At 47.8% G+C, this 22,102-nt stretch overlaps 2 protein-coding genes across 2 annotated transcripts; both read left to right on the forward strand.

The window, feature by feature from the left end:
- Positions 1-2,032: 2,032 nt before the first annotated feature.
- Positions 2,033-5,357, forward strand: JAGN1 (jagunal homolog 1). Its single transcript, XM_030307368.1, has 2 exons — positions 2,033-2,263; positions 3,889-5,357. Exons 1-2 carry the CDS (start codon positions 2,175-2,177, stop codon positions 4,349-4,351), a joined length of 552 nt encoding a protein of 183 aa, XP_030163228.1. The 5' UTR covers positions 2,033-2,174; the 3' UTR covers positions 4,352-5,357.
- A 5,100-nt stretch (positions 5,358-10,457) lies between these two features.
- Positions 10,458-22,080, forward strand: IL17RE (interleukin 17 receptor E). The gene is made up of 16 exons (XM_032592352.1): positions 10,458-10,769; positions 11,113-11,128; positions 11,691-11,813; positions 12,446-12,543; positions 12,791-12,950; positions 13,045-13,184; positions 14,055-14,123; positions 15,024-15,090; positions 16,323-16,498; positions 16,584-16,631; positions 16,714-16,759; positions 16,930-17,078; positions 19,056-19,124; positions 19,621-19,672; positions 19,756-19,854; positions 20,366-22,080. Exons 1-16 carry the CDS (start codon positions 10,641-10,643, stop codon positions 20,959-20,961), a joined length of 2,037 nt encoding a protein of 678 aa, XP_032448243.1. The 5' UTR covers positions 10,458-10,640; the 3' UTR covers positions 20,962-22,080.
- Positions 22,081-22,102: the final 22 nt, after the last annotated feature.

Consider the following 22,102-nt stretch of genomic DNA (forward strand, 5'->3'; position numbering starts at 1 on the left):
ATTTCTCTCCCCATCTCCTTCCCTCTCCTCAGGCCTACCTATTTCCTAAGACACAGGAAGATTGAAATTAGACCAATAAATAATCCTACAGTGGCCTCTGAGGGTTCAGGTGAAAGGAAGAATCACAAGTCTCTTACTTTAAATCAAAAGCGAAAAATGATTCAGCTTAGTGAGGAAGGCATGTTGAAAGTCAAGGTAAGCTGAAAGCTAGGCCTCTTGCACCAAACAGCCAAATTGTGAATGCAAAGGAAAAGTTCTTGGAGGAAAGTAAAAGTGCTACTCCAGTGAACACACGAATGATAAGAAAGCGAAACAGGCTTATTACTGATATAAAGTTTTAGTAGTCTAGATAAAAGATCAAACCAGCCACAACATTTCCTTAAGCCAAAGCCTAACTGAGAGCAAGGCCATAATTCTCTTCAATTCTATGAAGGCTAAGACAGGTGTGGAAGCTTCAGAAGAAAAGTGTGAAGCTAGCAGAGGTTGGTCCATGAGGCTTAAGGAATCTCTGTAACATAAAAGTGCAAGGTAAAGCAGCAGGTAGAAGCTGCAGCAAGTTATCCAAAAGATCTAGTTGAGATAATTAATTAAGATGGTTATGCTAAGCAACAGATTTTCAATGTAGATGAAACAGCTTTCTATTAGAAGAAGATGCCATCTAGGACTTTTATAGCTGGAGAGAAGTCAATGCCTGGCATCAAAGCTTCAAAGGACAGGCTGCGTCTCTTGTTAGGGGCTAATGCAGGTGGTGACTTTAAGTTGAAGTCAGTGCTCACTTACCACCCCAAAAGTTCCAGGACCCTTAAAAATTATACTGAATCTATTGACTGTGCTCTATAAATGGAACAACAAATCCTGGATGATAACATGGATGTTTGTAATGTGCTTTACTGAATATTTTAAGCTGGTTGAGACCTACTGCTCAGAAAAAAAATTCCTTTCAAAATATTACTACTCAGGGCGCCTGGGTTGATCAGTTGGTTGGATTTCTGATTCTTGGTTTCAGCCTAGGTCATAGGGATCAAGCCCTATGTCAAGCTCTGTTCTGTTAGTGAGAGACTGCTTGGGATTCTCTCTCTCCTTCCCCCCCCCCCCCCATGCTCACTCTCTCTCAAAATAAACATTTTTTTCTAAATGTTACTGCTCATTGACAATGCTCATCCAAGAACTCTGCTAGAGATGTGTAAGGAGATAAATGTTTTCATGCCTGTTTCATCCATTCTGCAGCCCTTGGATTGAGTGGTCGTTTCAACTTTCAAGTCTTACTATTTAAGAAACACAATTTTCTGGAGCATCTGGGTGGCTCAGCCTGTTAAGCATGCAACTTTGGCACAGGTCATGATGTCATGGTTTGTGAGATGGAGCCCTGCATCTGGCTCTCTGCTGTCAAGACACAGCCTGCTTTAGATCCTCCCCCTCTCTCTGCCCCTCCCCCGCTCATGCTCTCTCCAAAATAAACATTAAAAAAAGACACGATTTTCTTTTTCTTTCATAGCCTTCACATTTTAAAAAATACAATCTAGTTATCTTATAGTATATCCTTAAATTTAATCTATCATCTCTTCATGATTAGATTCAGATTAAGTATTTTTGCCAGAAAGATCACAGAAGTGATGCTGTGTTCTCAATGTAACAGGATGTCAGTTTGTCTTATTACTGTTCAAGTTAACTTTACTTGGTTAAGGGGTACACCCCAGGTTCTTCCACTATAAAGTTACCATTTTCTCTTTGCAATGATTAAGTAATCCATGTGTCAATGATGTGTGCTTTGGGGACAGTTTCATAACCTTTTTAAAGTATCATTTCCTCATCTGTGAAGTGGAGACATTGCTGTCTTAAACTCATATTAGAGTTTAAAAGGTGAACGTGTTTGATAATCTAGAAGATACGGTGCAGAAAAATGGAAAAAAGATGCCTTCCGTGCCGCTTAACTGCTTCCGCGCTCCAAAAGGGCAAAGTCAGGATGGGGCCTGGTCCAGAGAGCGTGCGCGTGCGCGAGGACGTGACCACAGAGTCGGTCCTCCTGAGACAGAGAAGCCGGAAGTTGTCCCCACAGAACCGCGCGGCTGTTAGGGTGGCGAGTGGAGGCTGTGGTAACCGGGTGTTTAGGGTTCTTGGCCCGGTAGTTGCGGCGAGGGTCGGTGTAAGGGGCTCCGGGATTTGGGGCGGGGATAATGGCATCTCGGGCAGGCCCGCGAGCGGCCGGTACCGACGGCAGCGACTTTCAGCACCGGGAGCGCGTCGCCATGCACTACCAGATGAGGTATGAAAGTGAGGTTGGAAGCACGGAGCCCTTCTCTCCAGCCGGAACCCGTAGGGCTTGGGAAGAGACGCCGGCCGGCCTCGGGGTCTTACTTCCACCCCCCATCCCGCCAGTGCGCACCTGCCAAGTCCCCTCTTCGCATGTTGGCCTAGGGCCTGTCCCCAATTTCGGGAAGCCCCACTGCTGCCATAAACGCCACCCCGTGATCTTCCCTTTGCCTTGGGAGGGTCCAGTCCCTACCCTCTAGGCTCCTGAGTCTTCCGACCCTGGCTCCTGTGACCTCGGACACCCAATTTTTAATTGAACTTCAGTTTCCTTATCTGTGAAAGGAAAAGTAATCTATTTAAGTTTTGGTGAAGAATTTAGTGAGCTAGTAATTCGTGTAGAGAGTCTGTCCAATACATGGTAGCTGTTCTTTTTCGGGCCGTTTTGGGGAATGTGTACCATAGAGTCCACCGTTTACTTGCCTAGAATGAATTTTATGAACATTCCCCTGTAAGGGGTGTTTTTACATTCGTTTATTCAACAAATCTTTATTGAGTTTCTACCCATCAGGCATTGTGCTAGGCACTGAGGATACAGTAATAAGCAAAAACAGATATGGTCTTTGTATGCATGTTATACCTTCAATAAAAAAGTTTCTTTTAAAAAAGACAAAATTGGTCCCTGCCTTCATGGAGCACGAAGTCTACAGGTGACTGATTTTTTTACCCCTACCTTTCCACATTTTCTATCATTTTCTATAATGAATACTTTTAAAATAAAAACCTGGAAAAATTTATTTTCTTTCCTTAAATCCATCAAACTCTCCCAGAATGTTTTTCACATCCTTCCAGAGTTTTGACGAATGACAAGCTTTTTGGACTCTACTTTCATTATTAATCCTTGGACCCTGCCCAAGAGATATCACAACCCGAACCAGTGTTTTGATGACTGTTCAGAGCAGAAACTGCCCTCAGGGGTGTGAAGAGGACACATTTAGGACCTGAGATAATTAGAAGAATAAGAGAAATATGTGTGCTTCCTTTGGATATAAAATCTACTCTAGCTGGGGAAATAGTGAGCAGCCTGAGTTGATTTCCTCACTGCCAGTATCTCCTTCTTCTAGGCTATATTCCTGTGGTGCAGTTAAAATCATCTCTCTAAATACACAGCTCTGAGTTACTCTTTTGCCTTTTATGTGACTCATAGTCTTTGCAACTTCATATCCTGCTACTCCCCTTCCCACTGCAAAGTATTCCTGCTGCACCACCTGCTTTCCTGGAACACAGTGCTAATGTCTTTTTGCCTGCAAGTTATTACCTCTTAATGGTATGTACAGCTCCACCCACCCTTCAGAGCTCAAATATCACTCTCCTCCCGCGCCCCTTCTCAGACATCCCATCCTAAGCTGAACTGATTACTCCTTCCTGTGATCTCATATATCTTGCAATATATATTTACTAGACCTCTTCCACTTCATTTTCCTATTATTTTTTCTTTTGTTCCTGTTCCCCAAGCCTCCAGGCAGGGGCTGTATCTTATTCATGTTTGTATCCCAGTGTTCTGTTATAGTTGCCTGGCATATAGTTGGTGGTCAGAAAATTTTGAATGAAAGGTGCTTCTTCCTCTGCTCTACCCCACAGTGTGACCCTCAAGTATGAAATCAAGAAGCTGATCTACGTGCATCTGGTCATATGGCTGCTGCTGGTTGCCAAGATGAGTGTGGGACACCTGAGGCTATTGTCGCATGACCAGGTGGCCATGCCCTATCAGTGGGAATATCCGTATTTGCTGAGCATTGTGCCCTCTCTCTTGGGCCTCTTCTCCTTCCCTCGAAACAACATTAGCTACCTGGTGCTCTCCATGATCAGCATGGGGCTCTTTTCCATAGCTCCTCTCATTTATGGCAGCATGGAGATGTTCCCTGCTGCACAGCAGCTCTACCGCCATGGAAAGGCTTACCGCTTCCTCTTTGGTTTTTCTGCCGTCTCTGTCATGTACCTGGTGTTGGTGCTGGCAGTCCAAGTGCATGCCTGGCAGTTATACTACAGCAAGAAGCTCCTAGACTCTTGGTTCACCAGCACACAGGAGAAGAAGCGTAAATGAAGCCTGCCTGATGGACTGCTCTGTGGGGTTGAAGCCTGGGCCTCCCATTGAGTGGAGTGAGAAGTAGAGGAGCTGCTCTGAAATCTTTGGTGATTTTGTCAGCTGTGATGTTGGCAGCTAGTGCAAACGCAGTCCACGTTCTGGAAAGCCCCTCCTGTTGCCATCAGCTAAGGTGGCAAAACTATATTTAACTTATTCCTGGTTGGCTGGAACTGGGTGATCAACAACTGTAGAACAAACTTGTTGAAGTTGAAGCCCTTCTGGGGTTTTCTTTAAGACCGAGCCTCATCCTTGCCTCTTGGTCATTCTCTCCACTTTCATCAATTACCCCTTAGCCACCAAGACTGAAGGAGATAGGGAATAAATCAAATTCTACTTCAATCTATAGATTGTGGGGCAGGAAACATTTGCGAGGCTCCCCCTGCAGGCTGTGGCATTTTAATGAAAAGAACTTCAATAAATTTAGAACTGCCTTGTCCACCCTGTGCCTTGTGTTGGGATTTGACAGAGTGTGAAAGGTATGTTGCTTGAGTGGCCTTAGGCCCTAGGAGGTAGGTAGTTTCCTGAGAAACCTGGAAATAGCCATAGAGAAGTGAAGTGGGCATAGGGAACATAAGTCATAGTAGCAGCCCTGCAACTGATTACCAGAAACTACCATGGGCCGTACATTTAATCTCCACCTGTAAAATGGTCCAGTCTCATTTATCCTGCTTGGGTTATGGGTTCTTTTGGTTGGATATTCATGTTTATCATTCACTGTTAACAGATCGTCAGTTATGTGTCTAATAATATATTATGGCATCCAAAAGATTTTTAAAGTATCCCTGCATGTAAGGGAGCTTGCAATCTGGGTGAAGCATGATATACATGTGAAACAACTAATGAGCACGGGATCTGATGGCATGGAACAGATAAGTTAAAAATGGAAATGGGAAAGAGACCTGTGAACTAAAGGCTCTTTTCACACCTAAAAGTCTGACATACAGTAAATATTTATTGCAGGAAAGATGTGTGTCCCTTTGTTCTTGTCCACTTGACTTTATTATCGTTTCTGGATGATGTTCAGGTCTCTAATGGCAGATCTCTGCCCTCTCCAGAGTTCTAGTCATCTTTTTAACTCATTCTTTTATTCCATAAATATTAGGTATACACTCTCTCACTCTTAGATACTGGTAGTACTTCTGCAAAAGCTTTTTCTCTACATGTTCTGATTGTCGTCTCAAACTCAGTATGTACCAAACTTAGCTCCTTGTCTTCCACCTCATACCCACACCTCTTCCTGCATCCCTGTGGTGCAAGCGAGTACACCAAGAGCACAGCTCTAGATCATCATCAAGTCTACATTGTGCCATTATTTTTTGAACAATCAAAATACTTCCATCTCTTGACATTCCCAAGATGTGATTCCAGTGTACCAGTCTTGCATTATCTCCCAATACTCTCACGCAGTCTTTCTCGGTCAGTGCAACCTCATGAGTCCTCATATTGCTTTCATGTTTTCCCAGTTTGCTTAAATATGTCCCCTTTATACCTTCATATGCCTTTATTGCCTATCCTTCAAGATTCAGTTTATATGGTAATTCTGGAGCCTTCTGGTTGCTTCAATTTGAGGAGTAAAGAGTTCTTTCTTTGAATCCACATGGCATTTTTATTTTACCTCTTATTGACAGAATTACTTGTTTACATGTCTTTTCCTCACCCCTTGCTCAGTACCTGACACATAGTGTGTACTCTGTTGAATGAAGTAACTTGACCTACTGTAGAGTGAAGTCAGGATGTATTGCATAGAGGAAAAAATTAGACTGCGGCAGGAGTAGAATTTGGAGAGTGAAGGAAAGCAGATGGAAATGTGTGGGTAATGGAATTATGTGCATCAGGCACAAATTGCTTATTTTCAAAGAATTGGGATGCAAATAAAAACTTTTAAGTGAAAACTTTCAAAAATAAATAATGTTAAAATTTTCTCTGATTATTGGAATGATATTTTATAGTCTTAGAGTGCTTTTGAAGACCTATTATGGAAATGGCTGTGAATGGGGGAAAAAGCCATTTGGTTTATTTTTGTTTTCTGCTTGTTGGGTTATTGGGAATCTGCTTTTCCAGTCCTTTTTTTTTCCTGCCTCAAGGTTGTAGCATTCCCCAAAGCAAACAAGATCCCCTTTGAAAGAGATCTTGAGTTAATGGGAACAACACTATATTGGATGGTGGAAGATGGGTTCAAGTACCAGCACACCTAGTCCTATGGCTAGGATCAACACTGCATATTTCACAGGATTGTTTTGAAGACAAATGAAGTATTATGAAGATGTTTTGTGAACTATGTAACAGTATATAAATGTAAGGAATGGTAATTCCCTAATGTTTGCACATCTAGAATATAGGTGTTGGAGGGACCCTTAGAGAGCATCTGGTCCATGAGAAAGGCAGTGTGGTGTAGTGGAGTGAACAGTTTCTGATATTAGATTGACTTAGGTTGGAATTCTACCTTTTGCCTTGAGCAAGATACTTGAGTCTCTGATTTTGATCTGACACGTGGGAATCATAGTAGCTACCGGGATTGTGAGGATTAAATAAAATACATAGCAGGTGCTTAATAAATATCCAGATCCCTTTCCTTGAAGAGCATTGTTAACTTCCCTTTCTCACACTGGGGGTCCCTACCTCTCTGTTAGGCATAATTTCTTGCCTTGGAATTCTAGAGGTTGATCCCTTCTGGAACAGCAGAAATGAGGAAGGGACACTTGTCCACTCTTGGTTTACATTTGTCTAATGGGTTGGCCCCTCTTGTCCAAGGTGTCCTAACGGTAGTAGGCACAGTTGCCCCAACAGACTTTAAGAATCAGCCATTACAGAAAGAGCCTGGAGGTGCTGCTGCATGGTCTGACAAGAGTCCATATAAGAGTAAGGCTCAAGAAAAACAGCTGTCCACGGCCCCCACAGTGTACTCTGTCTCTGAGCATGTTCATGGGCCTGCCAAGACTTCCTCAGCTGCTGGCTTGGTCCCCAAGTAAAGGTTATTAGAGCATGAAGTCTGGGGTCTGCTCCTTCAGACACAAACCACAGATGAGGCAGGCTCAGCCATCTTGCAAGAGGACAGGGCCTCTGTGCTACAGTTGGCTTTTACTCTAGTTGGCTACCTCTTATTTCCAGCCAGTTACTCCTGTGTTGACACTTGCCAAACAATCTCTGCTCATCTGGAAGTCTGACCACTAATTCACTGTCATAAGACCTGTTGTTTCCAAATCCTTCCTTCACATTGTTAACCCTACTAACTACATCACATTGCTAAATCTAGTATTTCCATGGACCGTAGGGCCCAGAAACCCTCTGACTTCCCACAGATCTCCCCAAGCAGTGTGTTCTGGCAGAAAGAGCCAGAACGATAGGGTGGTGAGTCCCAGCTCTCCATTTTTGTATTTGGGCAAATTACGTAATCTTCCTAGTGTTTTCCAGTCGGTAAAATGGTTTAATAAGACTGACCTCAAGGCTTGTAGTACTCATAAAATGAGATATGGCCCAGAGCCTGATAGTAAGAGTTTAGCAAATCTTGAACTGATTCCCTACTCTTTCCCAGGATGTGTTGGAACTCACCTTCTGTGCTTTTTACTTTAAATCATTTTTGGAACAGACTCTTCAGTCAATAGGCAAACTAGCAGACAATAAATAAAACACACCTTCTTTTCTCTCTTCTATCTTTCTTACTCATCTTTATTCTTTTTCCTTTTCTAGGTGCTTGTGTTCTTCCCTTTCTATTCTTTTTTTCCTTTGTATGTGTGAATGTGGGTCCTTTTGTTTCTTTTCTGCTTCTCCTACCATACTTCAGCCAGGGTCAGGGAGAAATTAAGGAAATATTTTCACTGTGACAGAGCAGAAGATATGAGGTTAAGAAAGAAAAGTATTCTAGAATAGAACCAAGTCTCTTACTTTATGCCCTTAGCGTTGGAAATTGCATTAGTTATGTAGATCTAAACCACTTTGGTTTCGGTAAAAATTGAGGGGGAAAACTACTTAACCTATCCTTAGTATGGCCAGACCACATTTTTCTTCCTTCGTATCTTAACTAATCGGATTTTTAAATTTATTTTTGTTTAAATATTATTTTGTTGTTTATTTTTGAGAAGGCACAAGTGGGGGAGGGGCAGAGAGAGAGGGAGACAGAATCTGAAGCAAGCTCCAGGCTCCGAGATGTCAGCACAGAGCCCAACAAGGGACTCAAATTCTTGAACTGTGAGATCATGACCTGAGCCGAAGTTGGATGCTTAACCGACTGAGCCACCCAGGTGCCCCTTAACTAATCTGTTTTTGCAGTGATGGGCTCCAAGGCCAAAAAACAGATCCTTGCCATGCAAACTCTTTTAGGTTCCCAGGAGCAGAGGGAGATGAGGCAGTGGGAAGAAAGACTACAGGATGGTAGAAAATGAGATGAACTGTGGGAGGCTGGCAGAATTGGAGCTCCCTGGGCTAGAAACCTTGACCTTGACAAAATCACTCTTCTTTCTGTTTCCTTTTTATGAAGTGTTCCCTCTCTCTCTTTTTTTAATTCTTTTTAGTGTTTATTTATTTTTGAGAGAGAGAGAGACAGAGTGTGACCAGGGGAGGGACAGAGAGAGAGGGAGACACAGAATCGGAAACAGGCTCCAGACGCTGAGCTGTCAGCACAGAGCCCAACGCAGGGCTTGAACCCACAAACTGCGAGATCATGACCTGAGCCGAAGTCGGGCACTTAACCAACTGAGCCACCCAGGTGCCCCTGAAATGTTCTCTTTTTATGAAATGAAAAGAATAATTCTCACTTACCTCTCTCATGAAGTGATTAGGAGGATCAAATATGAAAGTGCTTGTGAAATGTGAAGCAGATAAATGCTACTTAAATGTATTTTTTATATTTATTCAACTACAAAACACCTATTTCTCTTTTTCTTTAAGTTTATTCATTTTTGAGAGAGAGAGAGAGAGAGAGAGAGAGAGAGAGAGAGAGAGAAAACAGGGGAGGGACAGAGAGAAAGGGAAAGAGAGAATCCCAAGCAGGCTCTGCACTCAAAGTGGGCTGGAACACAGGGCTGTGGACACAGGGCTGGAACTCACAAAGGCGAGACTATGACCTGAGCCAAAATCAAGAGTCAACTGACTGAGCTACCCAGGAACGCCCAAAGCACGTATTTCTTGACATCCACTGCTGTGCATTGGAGAACTTAACTAATAGGAAAGCGTCCTTATCTTCTGAGGAACTCAAAAGTTAGAGGGTATTTTTAGGATAATGAGTACAATGGGTCTTCAGACTGTGGACCTGAAGACTTAGAATTTGCCTGAAGAAGGTTATAGTCAGGCTACAATCTCAAGATGACTTAACCCTGTAGGTGTGCCCCAAACTTGCTTTCTATGTGTGTCACCAAAATGAGGACTAAAGCAGTTCAAATGCTCCATGAGCAGGAGGAAGCTGTGGGATGATAGGGAGGGTCCCCACAAAGCCTGGAGCCTCGTCAGCATCAGAAACCACAGAAAACCAGGTCAGTGCGTGGGGCCTGCTCCCTCAGCTCCAGGGCTCAGCTATGAGTTCTGGGGCTTCCTGAACAGACAGTACTGATTAGAGGATCCTTGAAGCTGGAGGTCCCTTTGGCTTGGAGCCCTTTGCCCAGAAGAGCTGGGTGGAGAGAGGAAGCTAGTCTATAGTCCTGAGGGTCACCCAGGTAGGGAGCCGGAGGAGTATGGGAGCATGTGCGATTTATATGCATCCTGTAATGACTTTTTGTTGTTCTGTTCAACTCTAAGTGGTGCCTTCGTCACCATTGTCTCCAGGCCCCATTGCAGAACAGTGCTTAATAGCTCTATTGATTCTCTAAGTGAGGGGATGTAGCATGTCTCTAAGGAAGCTCCCAAGTCCAAGAGCGGTAGTGGGCGGGTGTTGCAGCAGTAGGAGGGGTTAAGAAATAGGTACAGCCCTCCATCCTCCTAACCCTGTGCTGGCCTCTTTCCAGTTATTTCTCTGCCAGAGCAGGAGCCCCTTGCCCTCCAGGTGGGGGCAGTAGGATTTGGGGCAGGGGGCGGGGGGTGGGGGGGGTGGGGGGGTGGCGCGAGCAAGCGTCCCTCCGGCCCTCCGCTAGGGGAAGGAATGTGGCCTGGCTGGCTGGTTAGGATCTAGGATCGAGGAGGAGCTTTGGGGCAGGGCGGGGCAGTGGCAGGCTGAGGCAAGGGCTCCTGCTCCCTGAACTCTCTGCTACTGAACAGCAAGTCCCTGCCATCCTTCAGGCTGTGCAGCCATGTTCTGGGGGCTCTGACCCCACGGAAGTCCATGGGGAGCCCCAGACTGGCAGCCCTGCTCCCGCCTCTCCTGCTGCTCATTGGCCTCTCTGCCTCCTCTGGGATTGGCTGCCCCTATCTTCTGCACTGGAGCACCCACTGTCTGCTGGCCTCCCACATGGTAAGATACCCCCCCTGCCCAGTGGGGACAGCTGCCTGCCACAGGCTGGTAAAGGTCCCCACTCTTCGGCCTGTCCTCTTCTGCCTCCCAAGCCCCTCTGCCCTGGTGACAGCCCCAGTGTGTCGTTTATATGGTCTCAAAGGGGTAGCCAAGGTTCTGGTGTGCTGAGGGCGTGGGCAGGGTTGAGCTAGAAAGAAAAGAGCTAGAGTGGATGGGCTATTAGCTTATGGACCTTAGAATTAGGTGATTTGAACCAAAGACCTCAGGGAGAATGCCCCCCATGGGAATCTCTACTAATAATTCTTCTCTCTTTTCTTACCCTTACTGGGCCCTGTGCCTTCAGGAAGACGCACTCACTGGTGAGTCTCATTCCCTTCTTCTTTGTCCCTTTTGTTCCAGATCCCTAATGAGCTAGTCGTTTTTGTTCCCAAATTGGGAAGTAGCATAACAAGGAAAAATCACGGGGTTTAGAATCAAGACAAGCCTGGATTTGCATTGCAGTTCCACCACATACTCCACATGTGGCTGCAAGCAGTGCCCTTAGTCCCTCTGACTCTCCATTTCTGAGGGGTAGAGCAGTGCGGTAGAAATGATGGTACCATGAAAACTGTTGCCCCTGGGCTGAGGGGAGGATTAAATGAGAGACAGAGGATAATCTCTCTCCCTTAACTGATCCCTCATTCCTGTCGGAGATACAACACTCCTTCATATCTTATGGTACATTCTGGTTTACAAATCATTTTCCCACATATTATCTTACTTGATCTTGACAACAGTCCTACTTTATGAATGAGGAAGCTGAGGCTTAGAGAGATCCGTCACTTGCTCAAAGCCACACATCTCAGTCTCAAGTGCAACTTGTCTGAGGCAAGAGGGACCTTCTTGGACCCTATCATTTGATTTTCTTATCATCCTTCCCAGGAAGGTCTGCTCATATTCCTTGCCATACCCAGTTGGCCCTTCCTGTGTCTCTAAAGTCCTGGTGTGCTCAGCTCTGGCTCCCCGCCTGCTATTTGCACCTGCATCTGATGTCAAATCCTTCAGGTATGAGAAATAGCCCTTTGGGCCCTTCTCAGTGGAGATGGGAATTAGGAGCATTGGCGGGGGGCGGGGGGCAGGGTGTGGCAGGCTGAGGAAAGTGGGACTTATCATCCTAGAACAGATGTCTGTCCTATTGTCAACCTCAACAGAGACAGGTCATCCTAAAATAGCATAGCATGACTGATATTCATGGGTTCACTTTTATCATTTTGTGAAGGTGTTTCTCCTTTCCACTGGTACCAATTCTTGGCATTAAAATGTTTTAGTTCTGTGAGTTTCCTATTATTACCTTCTATTCACAAAGTAAGATCTTTCTTAATTCAAGTCTGTATTTTAATTGCCTAGCTTAGTGCCTGGCACATACTAAATGCCCAGACACTGTTTAACAATTGGCAGTTTCTAATTTTTCACTGCTGTAAATAATGCTACAGTGGACATCTTTGCATATATATAGCTTTTTCTCTACCTAACGAATTAATCCTTTTTTGACTATATCATAATTTTTAGGACTAAAGAAGCTTGATATCATTACCCTCCATGATCTCAAATGACTTCCTGCCTAACATCAGGCCACACTTCCAGGTAGGGGAGGGGCAGTGAAGGGCTGGATAGTCAATGTGTCCTTTCCTGCGCAGACCTCCAGGGGGGCTGGATCCACTTCCTGGTGCAGAAATACAAAAAGTCATACAAGTTCCGGTTCTGTAGGAGACACAAGATGCCAGCATCTGCTCAGGTACTCCCCCTGCCAGTTCCAGCCCTGCCTTATACTCCACAGCCCTTTCCTTTCTGGCCTTTCATTTTGTTCTCTAGCCACATGAAAGATAGAGAACATGGTGATGAAGTAGACTATTCTGTCTGTTACACAGTTAGGGAAACTGAGGTCTAAAGGTTGAGCAACTTGCCTGTGGTACCCCAGGTTCCAGAAGCAGTAATAGAAGCCCGATTCCTGGCCTAAGGCCAACCCTGTTCTCTGCCTACAGAGGAAGCTGCTGAATAGCTGTTGCCTGTCTGAGAAGGGTCATCACATTGCTGTCCCCTTCCCAGACATCTCTCACAAGGGATCACGCTCTAAAAGGACCCAACCTTCATATGCAAAGGCAATGGAAGGTCTCCCCAGACCCAGCTCACAAAGCCATGGAGGTAGGCATGGGGTATGACCAGAGATGGGTGCAGCCAAGTAATGGTGACTGCGCTAAGGCCAAGAGACAAGACTACCAGTTCTCCTTCTCCCCAGGGCCCGAGTTCTCCTTTGAATTGTTGCCTGAGGCACGGGCTATTCGAGTGACCATTCCCCCGGGACCTGAGGTCAGCGTGCGTCTTTGTCACCAGTGGGCACTAGAATGCGAGGAGCTGAGCAGTCCCTTCGAGGCCCAGGTTTGGAGTGTTGTCTCCCTTTGAAAAACCAGATCACACAGCACTGCAGCAAAAAGGACCTCTCTGTTGTATACATGGGGAGACTGAGGCCCAGAGAGGGACAGTAATTGTTTATGACCTTACTACATTTCTGAAGTGCCTAGCATTAAGCCTTCTTTGGATTAGACAGAAAATGCAGAAGGGAAAGGGCAGACAGAGACACCTGGAGCAGCCATGAACACCTAGCAGAGAAATGAATATGGCATTTATCCCCAGTGAGAAGACCGTTAATGAGATTCAGGTTGCACTAAGAAGGCTTTTCAGTCTCCCCCCCCCCCCGCCCCCCGCCAGGAAGTGGTCACATCTGTCTTGGTACCCTTCCATCTCCTTCCTTTTGTTGCTGCGCCTCAGAGAATGAGTTGTTCCCCATTCACTCAACCTGGGCCCTGATACCCCACTTGAACCCCCAGTTGTTGTGGATGCCCTTGTATGCACTTGGTATCATTTGCAGGGAATGAGGCTATACCTCTGATTCCCTCAGCTCTCTTCATTTATAAAAACAAAGATCATTTTAGATGCTGGCATTTAATTAATCGAGTTAATGCTTCTAGCACCTACCTGGCATAGAGTAGGGTCTCCAGAAATGTATAATCCTTTCCCTATTTCCTCCCTTTCCCCACTCCATATATTGAGATACCCAGAGCAAATAGACTACAGAGCAGGGACCTCCCTCCTCCCTGGGAGGAAGTTTCTTGGTGAAAGAAATAACTCTCCTATAAGAGGAAAAGTGGGGGGTGTTGGCCAAGGTCCCAGCTTCCTGCTGCCCTTGTCCAGGGTGCCTAAACTCTTTCAGCAGGCACCTCTTCACTCCTTTTGCTGCTTTGTCAACAGAAAATTGTGTCTGGGGGCCATGCTGTAGACCTGCCTTATGAATTCTTTCTGCCGTGTCTGTGCATAGAGGTGAGCAGAGGAAAATGTATGGGTTGTCCATGGCTCCAATCCTAGGACTCCTAGAGGCACAGTTGGTCAAGCATATCTCCAGTAAGTCAGGCCTTAAAAAGACTGGGTATTGATGAGATGCTTGGGAAGACTGCTACCAACCTGACTGTGAGCCACACACTGGGTCAGAGATGGAAGTGTCCTGCTGAACATGGGACATTTTGGGGGGTGATTCCAGCTTAGTCCTACCCAAACCCAGCTTTCCCTGGTTCAGACTGGCCTCATCCCACAGAGACAGAATACACAGTTGCCTTCGCTGTGTGTTCTGAAGAGTCACAGTGGAGGCACATGTGGCCACTGCAAGGTTTCATGTGGCTCCAAAAGTCTTGTCCCCATAAGCTCTCCATAGCAGCTCTCCAATCCTTATGAAGCTGAGGTGCCTGGCGTTAAGATTTATTTGAACTAAACAGAAAACTCAGGGGACCTTGTTAACCAGGAGGAGACAAAAGGGAAGGTTCAGGCAGGTACCTGAGGCAGAAAGCAACAGCCAGGGTATTTGGGCAGTCCAGGGGAAGGGGTCCACACAGTGCACCGGACACCTTGGGAATCACTGAGGGCAGAAGCCAGGGAAGCCAAAAGTGGAGGAACATGGACCTCTCCTCTTTCTGGGGAGGATAGGTTCTGCTCTCCAGGGAGAAGAGGACTCAATCCCAGCCCCATACTTCCTGGTCTTGCTCCTGTACTCTGGTCACACACCACTTACCCTTGCCCATACGCTGCCCTGCTTCCCCTCATCCATGCTCTGCCAGCTCAGGCAGCTTGCATCAGGGAAGGGTCAAGCCAGAATGAGTTTCAGATATGAGTGACACAGGAAAAGCCATTCCTATGACCTTCCCTGACTGCTCTCCCCTGTCCCCGCAGGCATCCTACCTGCAAGAGGACACTGTGAGGTGCAAAAAATGCCCCTTCCAGAACTGGCCTGAAGCCTGTAAGTGCTGTACATATGCACTCTTGTGTATTCATAGCCTCTCTCTCTCTCTTACACACACACACACACACACACACACACACACACACACACACATACACTTTGTACCTATGCTGTGGAGGAAGCCCCAGAAGCCATGCAGGCACTTTCCATGGAGTTGGTGGGGGAAAAGGGCTATCACATCTACCAATCAGCCTGCCAATATATCAGTATTGAACATTGTACTAGGCACTGTGAGAGGTTCAGAAATATGAGACCCAGCAGGTGGTGTCCTAAGAGGATGGACCAGAAATCTTGGGGTCACATACCACTTATTCTCTGAGTCTCAGTTTCTTCGTCAGTAAAGTAGTGATACCTTCCCTGCCTTACTTTCCAACTGTTGAGGAAATGAATCTTGAATTCAATATTTATGTGAAAGTGGTTGGTGATGTCTAAAATGCTGTATATATGTTATTATCCCCAAGTTAAAGAGACAGGACCCTGAAACATAATAAATGAGAAGCACAAAGCAGCCTACAGTCCAAGCCATTGTTATAATTAAGGATTAGGCTGTAGATCATGAACTCAGGAAAGGGAGAATCCCATGCAGGCTGTCTGAGCAGAGAAGGTCTCTTATAGAAGATGACACCTGAGGTGGGCTCAGAAAATGGGAAGGATTTTATTTTTTTTAATGTTTATTTATTTTTAATAGAGAAAGAGAGAACAAGTGGGGGAGGTGCAAAGAGAGGGAGACAGAGGATTCGAAGCAGTCTCCATGCTGACAGCAGAGAGCTGAATGTAGGGCTTGAACTCACAAACCATGAGACCACAACTGAGCCAAAGTTGGATGCTCAACCAACTGATGCTCACCCAAGCAGGATCCCCATGGGCAGGATGTCAAAAGGAAATCTGTGGGCAGGATTTCAAAAGGAGAATAGGGAGGGGAACATTCCTGGTTCTAAGAGGAACCTAAGCAAAAATATATGGATTTTGAGTTTGGGTAGCAGCAGGGAGCTGGCCAGAATGGAGGCACAGGAAGGAGAGGAGACAGTTTAAGTAGAAAAGGTCATAAAAGGTCTGGAGAAGGCGTGCTCATTTATTGGGTACCTAGACATTCCAGCAACTCTGCTGGCTGTCTTCAAAAAGTCATCCCCTGCTCCTCTGGAGATTGGGGTGCAAAGCGAGGCTGAAGCTGAAGCAGGGCCTAGGCCTCCCCAGGCCTCACTCTCTGCCCCTGCCTGCCACCTACCCAGATGGCTCGGACTTCTGGAAGTCAGTGCACTTTACTGACTACAGCCAGCACAGTCAGATGGTCATGGCTCTAACACTCCGCTGCCCACTGAAGCTGGAGGCCTCCCTCTGCCAGAGGCAGGGCTGGCATACCCTCTGTGAAGACCTCCCCAATGCCACGGCTCGAGAGTCACAGGGGGTGAGACAGGCCTGCCCAGGACTTGAGTGGGCAGGGCTGGGGCCCAGGGCTCTGCTCCCTGACTAACTCCCTTCTCCTACCACAGTGGTATGTTTTGGAGGGAGTAGACTTGCACCCCCAGCTCTGCTTCAAGGTACAAGCATGGGTGACAGGGGATGGGGAAGGGTATGGGTGGTGCCTAGAGCTTGCTGACTTGCCATTCTTGGATTTCTCAGTTCTCTTTTGGAAATAGCAGCCACGTTGAATGCCCCCACGGGACTGGTGAGCCAATAAATGACCCTTTTGGGACCCCCTTCCACCGCTTAACCCTTACCCAACTGTGACCAAGCCAGACTCTAGCCCTGCCCTGACTTCTCTATCAACCACAACCCAGCTCCTACCACTTCCTACAAACAGAATGTCTTGTATTATGCTCTTTCCCACCCTGGCAGCCCCATCCTGGAATGTGAGCATGGATACCCAGGCCCAGCAGCTGGTCCTTCACTTCTCCTCGAGGATGCACGCCACCTTCAGTGCTGCCTGGAGCCATCCAGGCTTGGGGCAGGACAGCTTGGTGCCCCCTGTGTATAGCATTAGCCAGGTATGGCCTAGTAGCCAGGGTTTGTCCCCCACCCCCACCCCCACCCAAGGTCGTGTTGCTAGGAGCACAGCAGGTGGAGGCAAGCAAATCTCTGACTTACATCATGTGATTATTTGTTTACTTGATCAGCCTTTGTTGGCTGGTTTCTCTGCCAGTCAGCAGGGTCTTTAATGGGGCAGTGTCTAATCCATTTAGTTTCTGAACTTCCAGGGAATAAGCAGAGGCAAGAGGCTGACCCTCTTACATCCAGCTGTCTTCTGACCTGGTCAATCTGCTGCCACATTTTATACCAATGCCCTCTCTGGAAACCCCTGTCCTCTTCCCCTGTGTTCCTGCTTGCCTCCACAAGGCACTTGGCAGAAGTTCCCTGACTGTCTTGGGAGACAGAGTCCCTGGAAGCTAAAGTCCTTTTTGCAGAATACTGTAAACCACTGACAGATTTAACTCTATTATGTGAACTGAGAACAGTTTGACTAGCAGACTTTCTTCTGAGGATCTAAAATAAAAACCATAATAAAATATATCCCCCAAACCATAGCACCAATCTGACTAAGCATGGTCAGCTTTTTCCAATTCTTTCTTAAATGCTCACTTGCAGCTTGGTTACTTGTTTTGTATTCTATGAGGGCTCCCAGGCAGACAGATGGTAGCAAATGTTTAAGATTTAACACCAAGCCATGCTTAAGATTTAAGACAAAGTCACATGGGATAACCTAAGATTGAGTGCTAAAGCCATGGACTCATCTCTCTCTGTGAGCTGGGGAAAGAGCACCTTCACTGAGTTCAGCTGTGGTTTGAGAGTCACTGTGTCAGCATCTGCTGACATCTGGCTGGTGAATGGGGTCTAGGACAGAGGTGGTACAGGGGTTGGAGGTGGAGAGAGTTTCCAAAAGATGGAGACTCTGGTCAACTCCCTAACCAGCACCCAGAATGTAGGGTGGAGCCATACCCTGCCTGTAAACAGATGGCAATCAATTCTGTCCAGTTTAACATGTATTTATTACATCCCTTCTCTGTATCTACCCTGTATTAGACTCTGGGAGCTACAAGAAAAGTATTTTACACAGTCTCTGCCCCTAAGGAGTTCAGTACTAAATGAATACACACTACACTGTGGAAGATAGAGGGTGTTCACATGCACACTCACATGTGATGCTCTCAATAACCTGGTAAAATAAAGATTACTAGTCCTCATATATAAATGAAGAAACTGAGGGTCAGGGAGAGAGGTAACCTATCTCCATGCAAAGATCACACAGCTAGGAACCACAAAGGCAAGAGTTAAGCCTCACTTTTTAATTTTTTTTTTTTTTTAACGTTTATTTATTTTTGGGACAGAGAGAGACAGCGCATGAACGGGGGAGGGGCAGAGAGAGAGGGAGACACAGAATCGGAAACAGGCTCCAGGCTCTGAGCCATCAGCCCAGAGCCTGACGCGGAGCTCGAACTCACGGACCGCGAGATCGTGACCTGGCTGAAGTCGGACGCTTAACCGACTGCGCCACCCAGGCGCCCCAAGCCTCACTTTTTAAAATTGTGGTCTTCTGACTTCACAACTTAGGTTCTTTCCCATGGACAAGCCATCCCCTCAGACATGTGGGACAGAGAAGGGAGGCAGGGTATAATTAGCCTCCTTGGTTTGTGAGCTGCTGGAGGACAGAGATGACATCTGTGTCTTCTTTCCTCAGGGCTTGACACAGAGTAGGCACCCATAGTATGTTTGTTGATGAATGCCTGATCGCCTGATTAATATGTATCTGTTCAGTGGTTCAGATCCAGGAATGATCACAGCAGGATCTGAGAATGAAGCAGGGGGAAGACTTTTTTGTCAGCAGTGGCACTTGGCCTTAAGCCTGGGTAGGATTTGGGTGGGGGTAGAGGGGAGTAGAAAGGAGGAAGAGCATGGGCTAAGACTCAGACTGGACAGAGCCAGATGTGACTCTATGGGGATAGTCATTCTGTTCTTTGTTCCCACAGACTCAGGGGTCAAGCCCAGTGACGCTAGACCTTATCATTCCCTTCCTGAAGCCAGGGAGCTGTGTCCTGGTAAGGAATCTTACCCTCACTCTGCACATTCCCCCTTAGCATCTACTCTTCAGGGGGCACATGAGGCAAATCCAGTCTGCAAAAATGTTTGGTTTGGCCAACATGGTGTTTGAAATTGGAATTAGTTGCCACCATTTAAATATTGGAGAGTTCATATTTTAAAAAGCTGATTTCTGGCTTCTCCTCGAAAATCAGAAAACCTGGTACTGTGTCCACATTCAGGCATGGTGACAATGGGCTTGAGCTCAGTGGCATCTGATTACTTCATTCAGGGCCTGTGCCCTCCAGGTCCTCATGGACACCCTGGCCAACTTTGAGTTTATTTTTTGAGTTTGCCACTCTTGACCTGTTGTGTGCCCAGCCAGGGCTGGACCAAACACACCCTGTGCTGGAGAAATTCCCTATCCAGGGGAACTCCCCTTCTGTCCCCATTCAACTTCCCCTGGGAGGAGGGGCCACCCTGGCTTACAGGGATGGGGGGGCTCTGTGCCTTCAGGTGTGGAGGTCAGATGTTCAGTTTTCCTGGAAGCATCTTTTGTGTCCGGATGGTAAGTTCTTGGGAGAGTGGGGTGGGGTAAGAAGGAGGATGGGCACTGAGGACCCTGGCTTGGCCTCACGCTGCTTGACTCAGTCTCTCATAGACACCTGGGGCTCTTGATCCTGGCACTGCTGGCACTCACCACCCTCTCGGGCATTGTTCTGGTCCTCACTCGCCGGCGCCCACTGTCAGGTAAGCACACTCAGGGGTAACCTGAGGATTCAGATCTGCACAACGTCTAGGCTGGTTGCCCCCCACCCTTCCCCTGCTTAGACTCCCTTCTCGGATAGTCAGGTCCGTGCTGCTGCACCAAGCTCTCTGCTACCCAGGGTGGGGAGCCTCAGGCCCCCTAGTGGTCAGGAATGGTTAAGGCAGAACAAAGGTCCCTCTGCAGGTGGTTACTGTTAAGAGTCTCTGCGCACGAGACTATTGGGGCGGAAATCCAGCTTGCTCTGCATCTGCCAAACCTGGCACCTAGACTTGGCCCCTTCTAGGGAGCTTTCATCTTATTAGCCCAAAGGCACAGTATAGGCTAAAGTTGCCTTGGGTACCCATCCACAGCGTAGATAAGGAACTAGGTTCCTACATCATACTAGTTCCTAGGCACCCTATGATGTAGCCCCAAGGCGGGGAGTGGGGGAGGGGAAGTGCTGGGGTGTCTCTTACCCCCCCCCCCACCTTGTTCATCTGCTCCCGCCCCCAGGCCCGAGCCACGCGCGGCCGGTGTTGCTGCTGCACGCGGCGGAGTCAGAGGCGCAGCTGCGCCTGGTGGGAGCACTGGCTGAACTGCTTCGGGCAGCGCTGGGCGGCGGGTGCGACGTGATCGTGGACCTGTGGGAGGCTACGCGCGTAGCGCGCGTGGGCCCGCTGCCGTGGCTGTGGGCGGCGCGGGCGCGCGTGGCGCAGGAGCAGGGCACCGTGCTGCTGCTGTGGAGCAGTGCCGACCCCAGTCTGGCCGGTGGTCCGGATTCCGGCGCAGCGCCCCTGCGCGCCCTGCTCCGCGCGGCCCCGCGCCCGCTGCTGCTGCTCGCTTACTTCAGTCGCCTCTGCGCCAAGGGCGACATTCCCCCGCCACTGCGCGCCCTGCCACGCTACCGCCTGCTGCGCGACCTGCCGCGGCTGCTGCAGGCGTTAGATGCGCTACCTTCCACCGAAGCCGCCAGCTGGGGCCGCCTCGGGGCTCGTCCGTGCCTGCAGGGTCGCCTGGAGCTGTGCCGACGGCTGGAACGGGAGGCCGCCAAATTTTGCCAACTGAGGCTGAGCAGAGACAGGCGTAGGGGTACTGGCTGGAACCCCTGAATGAGCCTTCTACCCTTGAATCTTTGGGGTGCCACCTCGGGACTACTGGCCAAAAATCCTTACGCTGTCTGCCAACCTGGGAGCAGAGCACCTCCCTCACTGTCCCAGCCCCTTCCCCACGTGTGCCTGGCTTCTTCCTTAGGATTACCCTTTCAGAACCAGCAGGGAGAGTTGGTCTTTACTGAGGGCTCCACCGACCCCAGTCCTGTGGGGGTGGGGGAATCTTCCCACTTCTCTTCAAAATTCCGGAAAGAATATTTTGCACATGAACCAGTCCAGGCTGGAGAGGTTGTGGGACAGGGGTAGAGGAGGCAGGAGCTATGGCAGTTCTGAGCGAGGGGTGACTTCAGGGGGTGGGAGAAAACCCCTTTCTGAGCCAGGATACTGCTTTCCCAGACTGGAGCCCAGCCCAGAGGAGGATGGAGGGAGAGAGAGAGCCTGATCAGGGAAAGAGGTTTCAGCCTTGAGTGGCCAGGACACAGGTGTGACTAAGATCAAGAAAAATAAATAAAGGTGAATATAATGGATAAGCTAAGAGACACAATGTGCTTCTCTACTGTGCTCAGGATGCTGAGTTGGAGGGAGGGTCAGCACAGCCCTGCCTGGGGGTTGTTATGCATCAGTTTGTGGGCCCAAACCCTGCGTGTCCACACCTACAACCACATATTTCACATTCTCACAAGCAATGCCTCTGAAAAGGCAAAGGAGGACCTGGAAATTCTCACTGTGAACAGGTTCAGGAAGGTCCATTTGTCATGTAGCCAGCCCATGACAACAGCACAAATGGGGCCCCCTGTCTGCCTGGCTCTGAGTTCCTTTCCTCCATACCACACTTGAGCAGAGGCCAGGAAGTGGTGAAAAGCCCACTTTCTGGTGCTCTTTGTCCCTGCCTTTAGAGCTCCTGTCCCACAAAGGGTCACTTAGTCCCAGGGAGTACGTGAGAAGGGACCTGGAGTGCCCAGTATGAGGAGATTCAATAGGCACCAAAATCCCAGATTCACGTGGCAAGTGGAAATGCCCTAAGATTGCCCAGGCCCTCTTCCTTAGGGACTCCCAGGGTGAGTAAGAGCTCCCTTACTCAGCTGTGACTCTTCAGGGGCCCCTCCCAGCTAGGTGTCAGAGGAGGAGGAGGAGGGAGAGG

Source organism: Lynx canadensis, chromosome A2 (genome assembly GCF_007474595.2).
Source record: "Lynx canadensis isolate LIC74 chromosome A2, mLynCan4.pri.v2, whole genome shotgun sequence".
Lineage (NCBI taxonomy): Eukaryota > Metazoa > Chordata > Mammalia > Carnivora > Felidae > Lynx > Lynx canadensis.